Genomic DNA, 10771 nt, shown 5'->3' on the forward strand with positions numbered 1-10771 from the left:
CTTATATTTTTTCTTTTCCTATACATTGTTTTTCTATTTGTGTGTTTACACTGTTATTATAATAGATATATTATTTTATCGTGATATTTATATTATTTTATTATATTAAAAACTAAAATAAATCTACTGATGTTGGATGTTTGGAAAGTAAGTAGTTAAAATAAATAAAGTAGCTTTTTGTAGTGGCAAATAGCTAAAAAAATAGCTCCACCAATGTGGATGCTAAGGCCTGTGTGCTTGAAGGGCTTGAACTCATAAATGCCACGCTCTCTAATTTTATTTTCTGTGGTTTTCCTTTTCCTCATCATTTTTCATGCATTGACATTGTTATTTCAGGGACATGGCTCTTCTTTATTAATAAGTTTCCATGTAAATCTTTCTGAAATGATATCTACAACAGTAACCAAGTGTTCTCACTGATTTCAAAACAATTTCGCTTATTTATACTTCAGACAATGCCCAAAAACACAGACACACACAGTAAACAATAGAAACAGTTAAAGCAAAGCAAAAACCGTGGTTTGGGCCTTTGGGGAAGGCAAGTTTCTAAAGGCTTTCAAATGACTTTTGATGCTCTTTACAGCGGTCTAGGTTTCAAGTTTAGAATTGTTTGACGTCCCATTGTTTTATTCTATACTTCACTCCCATTCCCTAGGCTGGTAAATTGCTCATAATAAGCTCCGGGTGTACTAGCAAATTGAAGCAACTTGCTTTTACTATACATATATATTTGGATGTAACAGAGTGGAGTGAAAAGTTTTGGTACCCCTTATCAATGGTATCCCATCATGACCATGAAGCTTAGACCACTTTGTGAGGGAGGACTCGGAAATCCATTAACTATATAGACGGTTTTTTTTTTTTTTTTTTTTTTTTCTATCCAAAATAATAAGGATATAATAATTGCTTCCAAAAGCTTACCTCTTATCGTGCTAACAGTAAGTCTTGTAATACAAGATTTTTCACAATTAGTATGTTACTCATAATAAAGGTAATGTCTGTAATAGAGGTATGTGAAAGCGACATGTTATCAATCACAACTTGTCACCATAGTAATTTGTGGAGGGAAAAATTGTATCCCTAGCATTTCTTGCAAACAATGCTAAATTATGCTTGATTTCTCAAAACCTGGAAAGCTTTAGATGATGTTTATTTTTTCCCACCCTAAAACTTGTAAATTTAATATTTTACACACCCCTAATAGTTGCTCAAATCTAATAAAAGACGTGATTAATCTTGTGATTAGTGTCTTAAGCGTATGGTTCACAACTATCAAAATGCAAGGCATCTATCACAATACAATTTCACAGCCTAAATCGAAACCTACTTATCAAAAAATAAAACTAAATAAATAAATACAAATTCACAACCTGAAATGCCATTAGATGTGAAAATATGAAAACCCACTGAATGGATTTGATTCTGCTTCAGACAATGTTATCACCACAAGAAGAAAAAATCTGAATGTTCATCAAAGCCAACCAAAAGGTAGAAGGAAAAAGGAGAGCTAAGCAGACCTCATGCACTTGTTCTTTTTGTGAAATTTGAGTGGGCTTAGGAAAACAAGATCATCTCTCTATGATCAAAGGAACAAACCACTAAACATAAAGCCAAAACGACTGGGTATTAATTGAAGCTAGTATGTTAACAAAACAACCTTGCTCTATGTTAATTCAACTGCAATATTATCTGAAACACTACTTTCCTCACTTATAATCACTTCAACCTTGAGAGGAATAATGCAAGTTCGACAGATTGGACAAATGGGTGTCTTCAACAACCATGAGTCTATGCACTGAACATGGAAGCTGTGCCTGCAATTTGGCAATAACCTGCACTTTTCACCCATCTTGAAGTTCTCCAAGCACACAGCACAATCAACACAGCTAGTCCCTTTCTCTGCTGCCTCATAGTCAAAGCAAGGCAGCTTTTTCAAGTCCTCATTGGAAATCATTTTTGCCCTGAATTTTCTACTTCTTTGAACCATAATATCACCATGTTGATTACTCCCTCTCCAGATGAAAGATCTCCTAACAATACAAACATGTATTACCACCAATACAGCAACACCCACTAACAATAGTATCACAGAGGTGACTAACTCCATTACCATACTTTTATTCTACAAAAGCAGAAAGGGTGAAACTTATAGCTCTCAAGCCAACAAAAACAAAACCCAGAAATTCTTTTTTCCTCTCTTGTCCTAGGCAGAAAATAACAAAGTTATCTCATTCACATTCTGTACTTTTCAATTACAATGACCCAGAAGCACAAAGCTTGTGAGGAATCACTGTCATGCATCAAAATCACTGATCTTATTCTGACTTGGCTTGTACAAATTTCATCAGTTATGAAAAAAACTACACTGAAACAGAAATTTGAGAGAACTTACATGTGTGCTCCTTGAGGAATGTGTAAGTTTGGTAGGTAAACGAAAACTGAAGGAGGCATTTGGTTACTAGTGGGACGGTTCTGTCTTTGTGTGAAATCCAACCAACAATACTGAATTTTTTAAGTGCACAGAAATGTACACATTGACCCCATAGGGTTGAGACAGGTAAACTCTACTCCTTAGTGCCATGTTCAAGAACATTGCGTAAATTAAACGTACAGGTGCCGCCCAAATATAATTCACATCCAAGGTCAAACAAAATACAAGTATTATATATTAGTAAATACTATTTGATTTTGACATATATGTATATAAAAATATGGATTAACAAATATTTTAAAATTTTGCATAAAATTCAAAACAAATAATATGCAGTATAAAGTATAAACTATGGAAAAATATTAGTTACTATCTGATATAGAATTATAACAGGTGCCATGAACTTAACCCGTCAGCTTCTGTTTTGGCTGACGGGTCAAGTTGTGTCAAGAAAAACGTAGATGCAAACTGACGGGCTGAAGCCCCCAAGTCCAACTGACGGCAATTTGAAGCCCCTAGGTTACTGAACGAAGCATGAAGGCTGACACTAGCTTAGCTGAAGGGAAGGACAGGCTGACGCCTTGAAAGCTGATGGTTCTGAGAAGACCATAACTTGGTCATCACGTATGGGTTTTAGAAATTGCTTGTATTCCGCGCCCAGTATCAGAGTCTTATAAGGAAAGGATTCCGCAATCTACGCGCATAAGGATTCCTACAAGGAAAAGACTTCTACTACAAGGAAAAAAGGTCCACCCACTACTACTATAAAAACCCCAATACCCTCATGAGCCGAGGTACGCATAATTAACCCCTCTCTAGCACTCTAGAGTTGAAAAGAAGTTCTAACTTGACCTTCGGAGGGTATTTGGCCGGCACCACACCGGTGCTCTCTGTGAGGTCCTTTCCTTTCTGTTGTGCAGGTTGTTTTGAGCGTACAAGCGTCGTGCAATCTCACTGGTGAGATTTACGGCATCATCAGTTGGCGCCGTCTGTGGGAAACCGATTTTAAGTGACCAAGCCGCATTATCGTTTCCCGGACTAAAGGGTTGCATGGTACTCACTCGCTCAATGGCAACTACTAATGACGTACAAGGAGAGGAACCTCCCACGACTGCCCTTGAGAGACAAGTTCAGACTCTCGGTGCCGCCGTGGAGCGTCTCACCAAACGGAACCTCGACTTGGAAGAACAGCTGCGCCAGAAGGATACACCACCAAATGGCCAACCAGAAGATCAGGAAGGGACTAGCGCTCCAAACAGGAATCAGGAGAGACCTGAGGGCAGCCACGCCCCAAGCAGGCCGGAAAGGAGAAGACCATAACTTGGTCATCACGCATGGGTTTTAGAAATTACTTGTATTCCACGCCCAGTATCAGAGTCCTATAAGGAAAGGATTCCGCAATCTACGCGCATAAGGATTCCTACAAGGAAAAGACTTCTACTCCAAGGAAAAAAGGTCCACCCACTACTACTATAAAAACCCCAATACCCTCATGAGCCGAGGTACGCATAATTAACCCCTCTCTAGCACTCTAGAGTTGAAAAGAAGTTCTAACTTGACCTTCGGAGGGTATTTGGCCGGCACCACACCGGTGCTCTCTGTGAGGTCCTTTCCTTTCTGTTGTGCAGGTTGTTTTGAGCGTACAAGCGTCGTGCAATCTCACTGGTGAGATTTACGGCATCATCACTATCCTTACGAACCTTACCCATAAATGCAAGTCATTTAGCATAAAAATATGACGTAAATTTATAAATTAATATGAAAAAGTTAATGCTTGTATTAGCTAGCTTGCATTTACCAGTGGAATAAGAATACAATGTTTATTTTTACTTTAGGATTGCTTAGGCATATTTAGTAAACTATAACAGGCATTGTAATGTAATTGTTACTTTTATGGTTTAGTTATTTTGTAATTTGATTATGTTTTTATTATAGGGAATAGTCATTCATTATGAATAGGTATCCTTTTAAATGAGGAATAACTATTCATCTCTAAAATGATTGTAATAGTTATTCTTTAATAGAAAATGTTATAGACACAAACTATTTTTTACAAGAACAAAACTTAAATACAGTACCTTAAGTGCTATTCCTTAGGTTCACTTTTTAAGATTTAGCCATGTGGCTATTTAATTAAAAAATACACTTCCATCCTGTGAGAAAAAATCCACATGACAGAATCTTAAAAAGGGAACTTAAGGAACAGTACATAAGAACTGTACCTAAATCTTGCTCTTTTTATAAACTGTTAATATGGTGAATGATTATTGATATGTAAAAAAGTGATGTGTGGTGGGCTTAGATGAGATTCAGTAAAAATTTTCTATATCAACAGTTTGAAAAAATGTTATAAAATAATTTGTGGCTGCATCATTACTCTTTTTTAGTAGGTGTAATAATTTTTGAAATTAATATATTTTTCAAATAAATAAATTTTCCATATGCATATGACAAATATGAAAATAAAAAATTATCAAAAAATAACTCATATCTCTCTCAAATTTAAAATATATATTTTTTAGTACGAGTAATATTATTTTAAAACATATCTTACTCTTCCTTAGTACAAGTAAGATATTTTCTAAAATAAATCTTAAATTTATTTAATGTTACAACTCACAACCAAACTTATAAATATGTTTAGTTATTCTATTACACCATGTTTATTCCTAATAATAAATATTACCTTTTATTCATAATTTTTCTTTGAAAAAAAATAATTACTCATAAATTATAGAGCAAAATTGATTTAAAAAAAAAAAAATAAGATAAGGAAATATTAAGAATTATTAATATTTAGAGTATGAAGTGTGGGGGTCTATTGTACTGTAGACAGTTCATGAATACAGTAGATAAACATAACATGCCACTTCAAATGCCACATCTCATGCATAATTAAACAAACCAAAAAGGCAGGTCTTTTTGTTAAAACCTCATTCCCCCCTCTCTTATGTTTTTTTTTTTTTTTTGAGAATCAAACCCCCCTCTCTTATGTGTGTGTGTTTGTTTCTCAAAATCCAAAAAGGTGGGCTTCTGCCTCTTATTTATATATATAAAAAAGCAATTTCAATTGGAATGCATTCTCCATCCAAAATGCCGATATAAGCAATGTAGAGGCCGGAATTTTGACTTAAAATTGAATAGAAAGTTTAATACACTTGTTTATGTACCAAAGAGTTTAAGAGTTTTGAATACTTTACCTTTCTCTCAAGAAAAACCAGAATTAGTTTTGAATGGAAGCCTAACAATCACACCATTCACACCCAAATGGGACAAAGCAACAATTTCAGGTGCTGTGTGAAAATGATGAGTTTTAGGTTGCATATTGCCATCAATCTCCTGTGTGAGAGCTGTCAGCATATTCCTAAAAATAGAGCATACTTTCTTGCGTGACCATCAATCTCACTAAAGCAGTTCTTGAATATAATTGCAGCAACACCAAAAAAATGAATAAATCTAAAATCACTAACAACCACAAGAATAATCTTCATTATTATTTTTCAAATCTCTGTGACTGAGTTGGGCAATTGATTGAAAAAAAGTTGGTATGTGTCAATCTCAATGATGAATATTTTTTGTAAAAAATATCGAGTACCACACGTCATCATCATTTTGTGAGGTTCCAAAGATCATAATCTTAATATCTTATCATTGAATTGAATTGGGTGTTTATTTATTTTAGTATTTGAATTGGATAATGTTTACTCTCACTCCAATTTTTCACAACCTGATATGTCACGCAGGGAACAAGTGCCAAGTTAATTTTTTCTTGCTGATCAATTCCGTGACCTCTTCACGTGAGGCGTTAAATGCTTGGGAGTATAACACTATAATTTAATTAATATTTATAGCATCTTTCTTACAACTTCTTATAAGTATAAATTTTTTAAAAATAGATTACCACAACCTATTACAAAAGTGAAGTATCCAAATAAAATGTATTCAACATTTTGACTAATTCTTGATTCAATATAGTCAAAAATTGGAAAAGGTAATAAGCTATTGGATCTACAATTAATCAGATGTGGCTTAAGAGTTACCGTGGTTTTTTAGTGGAGTTAGTAGTGTATTTTTATGTTAAAAACTTAGATATTCCCTCTCACTTTGTGTTTATTTGTTTTTCCCAAAAAAAAAAAAATGGCAAACAGGTCAGGCCAATCGAGTTTAGGTCGAAAATGGGTCATTTAAACAGGTTGCAAACGAGTCGAGTCAATCAAATTATGGATTGGATTGCGGTTGAACTGTAATTTTTCACATGAATAAAAAACTTTTGAAAACATTTATTTGTCACTTAGTAAGTAATGCAACAAATTACTTGATGTGAAATGTATTAATTTGGATTAATTCATATCAAGAAACAGTACAGATCAACAAATTAATACTTGTTCATTAATAATAAAATTATACAAATCACAACATTACTAATCAAAACGAAATAGCACAAACACAAAAGAGTTTGGTTTACTGTTTAAATATCTAATTAAAACAATCACACAATATCAACATCCTAAAATAGAGAACATAATTACAAATGTCTAATTGTATAAGCAAATTTAAAAAACAATAAAATAAATAAGAAATTTACAATCTTGAAAACCTATTTCATCAAGATCTGTACATAGAAAACACATAAAAGCTCCATTCAACTAAGACTAATTGAACACAATGCAAATGATTCAAACTTTAAATTCTTTTTCTTTCATTCATTTAGTTCTCTCATCAACCAAGCAGAAACTAACACATTCAAAACTAAAAAAAGAATTACGTACCCAATCAACGCCTTCTGTGAGGAAAGAGGATTTACGCTCTCTAATGACAAGCTGTAAATTTTAAAATGATTTGTTTGTTAGTGTCAACTTTTCGTGCATCTAACTACATTTGACAAGATATAAGAACGATCAAATTAAATGAGTATTTTATTTATTTATTTATTATTAATGTTGATTGAATTCAAGGAATGCATTTGTTAGATACAATGAAATCATTGCACTCGTCACATTGTCCTTGTTTTTAGAGGATAGAGAGTTTCTCTTCAGCTTTGTCTACTCTTCCAATTTAAATAAGAATAAACACAGTAAAAAAAAAAAAATCACAAATTACAATAAAAAAAATCACAAATTATTTCACAACTTTTTTACCACTCAAGACGGGCCATTTTTTAGCATTGTGAGGCATGGCCCCCTGGATTTTAGGGGGAAACAAAACTTTTCTGCAAGTATATTTAAGGTTCAATTAGAATTGCTTCTCAAATTTATATATATAAAAAAAGAAAAAAGAAAAAAAAGGTTCTATTAGAATTTGGGCCTAAATTAAACTCCCCCCTACCCCCCCCCCCCCCCCCCAAAACATTTTCCTTAACCAACAAACATTAGTCCAACAAAATGCAACAAGATCGGCCCAAACTTCACCACAACGTTAGACACGAAGCCCATTTTTTAGCCTTTCAAATACAAAAAATTAAAGTAAAAATAAAAAACCATTTAATGAGCCAATGCTTCATCGTTCAATTCATTTCAAAACAAATCCCAAAATACTAGTGCTGAATAAAGAGGGAGTCTCAGTGTGAGTGTGTGAGTGTGTTTTGGTAACTCTTGTTTGGTCCAAAGCACAGAATGTCATGCTGCTTCATCGTTCAATTATTTTATTTTTGTATCAGAGATTAATAGATTATACTTTATACAAGTTAACATATAAGGATCAACCTGTTTTGACCATTTTAGTGCAGATAGACACTAGGCACTAAAACAGAACAAGAGAGGACATGTGTGATGTGTGTTAACTAAAAAATTACAACACATCTATATGTCAAGCTAAGAACCAGTTGGAGCACAATTGCTAGATTCATTCCTTGCCCAAAATTCATACACCCTCCTACCCAATACTTAGTGACCTGTGAATTCTATGATGATCCTGAAGCAGAGCAATTGCCATCGCACTTCTTGTCTTGTTCTCTATATATGGTGATCCTAGAACCTACATTGTTGGACATTCACACGTTGAATCTTTGGTCATTAGGAACTACTCTACTACCAATGATCACCTGCAGGGATATTTATGAAGTTCTTACGGCGTTGTATTTTGCTATGACATTAACCCACGCCTTTGTAAGGTCGGATATTTTCCTTTGGGTTCGGGTCCGATTGTCGAGTCTGGGCCAATTTTGCTACTTCTAACAATTATCTTGCGATCTTGTAGTATTTCTCTCTCTCTCTCTCTCTCTCTCTCTCTCTCTCTCTCTCTTATTTTATTTATGGAAAAAGTTAATGAACGCCTTAAGGAATTAGTTTAGAAAATATTTTTAGAAATTTTTTATGGGAAAATGAAAAAAATAAAGGAAAATATTAGAAATACAAACTTTTTTTACAAAAACTTTTACAAACTGCTAATGTGGTGAATTGTTTTAAGTGATATTAATAGTGGGTCCAGATGAGAATCAGTAAGAAGTTGACCACAATAGCAGTTTGTAAAAATATTGTAAAATAGTTTGAGATTGTAACATTACTAAAAAATAAATGACTTTTTTTACAGTTTTTTATATTTCCCATAATAAAAGTGGTATAATTTTTTTTTTTCTAAAATAGTTTATTAACAAATACTCTAAGGTCTCCCATTGACCAAACACTTTATTTATTGGTAAACTTACTCAAAGATTCAATGTATATGAAATTCATGATGTCACCTTTTGCTTGCTCACTCCCAAGTATAGGAGATTGTAGCAATAAAATTCTCGAAATAGCGAGGTCGAACCACAAGGAGCAAGGTAAATTAAAAAACAATATAATTAAACAACAATTTGGGTGAAGAAGAAAAATATTTTTTCTTGGTAATTGTTAACAAGAATAATAATAAAAAATTGATTTAAATCAATAATGTAAATACCAGAGCATCAGGGTGTTTTCCTATATTGATATGAAATTCTTTGTGATCTAAGAATATATATATATATATATATATATTTCATAATTGATTGTTCTTATACAATTAAAAACTTATGATTCGGTTGAACTGAGACAATTCAAGATCGCATAATAACCTAGATTAATAATACAGTTAGAATAATTTTTAGAAAAACTCATTCATTTTAAAACGTGATTTCTATTTGAAACTATTAAAAATTCATCTAAACAATAAGAAAAACAGGATTGAACTTATTGAAAGCATGGAAGAATTAATACATCGAAAGAAATCTAACTGAACAATCAAATATGTTATTGTCTAAAATCTTAAAAAGAATCACATTGAATATTCATATTGTATAGAAGAAACATAACCTCTAGCCCTAGCAAAGAGTTTAGACTGCCATTAGAGAAAGGAAAATATATATATATATATTTTCTCTGCTAAATTCGTTCTACACAACATCCCTTCAAGACCCTAATGTACAAGTGTTCAAAGAAAACAAAACCTTTACTATTTTAATTTTCGTCCAAATTTACAGCAGTAACTTGTGAGTTAATTTTGATCTTCAAAAATTGTGAATTTCTAAAAACTCAAAACTGGAAAATTGTAGATATTTAAGTAACGGTTTCAACCCATCTGGCCTTGTGTTAATTGAATTTTTTATGAGAGAGATACACCCAAAATATTGATCAGTGCTCAAATCTGATTTTTCCTTTTTAGATTTTGCCTCTTTGATTTCTTTCTTTATTTGAAACTTCCAGACATGGTAGACGACCCAAGCGCTCCAGCTGCACCTCCTTAGACATTTAAGCATGGTCCTTTAGCTCCTCTTTAATTCTAGTTTGACCTCCATTTTCTCACAGACTCCTGTAAACTCATCTTTTTCACATGATTTTCTGAAAGTAGAAAATTACATGCAATGAATGACATCTTATTCAAGAAATTATGTAAAGATAAATAATAGGAACTGATGGTGTAAGAAAATCACAGTCAATCATTCGTCCATTTGGTGTCCATAGCAATGTGCATAGTATTTAGGAAACAGCTGATACGTTCGTCCTTAACCATTTTTCTTCTTCCTCCATTCACTCGTCAGTGAAGGACGAGTAAGCAGTGAACCTCGTCCATCCTTAATGGTGGACGAGGTAGGTTCACTTGGAGTTACACTCATCACACCCTCAACCAAGAGTCATGTTGAAAAGTCATATTGCTTGAAGTTCAACACAGGTCCCGAAGAGATGACCCTTATGACGGTTAAGGAAGTTACCTTATGAATCCTCCAAGCTCTACGACGATTAGGAGAAATAACCGATTCCTACCGCTATATAAAGGTCTTTCTGCACAGAGGTAGGGGAACTTTTTCTTTTTTGGAAAATTTTAGATAAGAAGTCAAGGAAGTCTTGAGGGCTCTTTTTTCTTCAATCTACTAACTTCACCATC

At 33.4% G+C, this 10771-nt stretch overlaps 1 protein-coding gene across 1 annotated transcript; it reads right to left on the bottom strand.

Annotated features, from left to right (window-relative positions):
• Positions 1 to 1663: 1663 nt before the first annotated feature.
• LOC112013193 (E3 ubiquitin-protein ligase ATL9) lies at positions 1664 to 3483 on the bottom strand. Its single transcript, XM_065767701.1, has 2 exons — positions 3284 to 3483; positions 1664 to 2030 (listed from the first exon to the last, which is right to left on the bottom strand). The coding sequence occupies exons 1-2, from the start codon at positions 3481 to 3483 to the stop codon at positions 1664 to 1666; spliced, it is 567 nt and encodes a 188-aa protein (XP_065623773.1).
• Between the last annotated feature and the right edge of the window lie 7288 nt (positions 3484 to 10771).

This window comes from Quercus suber, unplaced genomic scaffold (genome assembly GCF_002906115.3).
Source record: "Quercus suber isolate HL8 unplaced genomic scaffold, Cork oak 2.0 scaffold_836, whole genome shotgun sequence".
Taxonomy (NCBI): Eukaryota; Viridiplantae; Streptophyta; class Magnoliopsida; order Fagales; family Fagaceae; genus Quercus; species Quercus suber.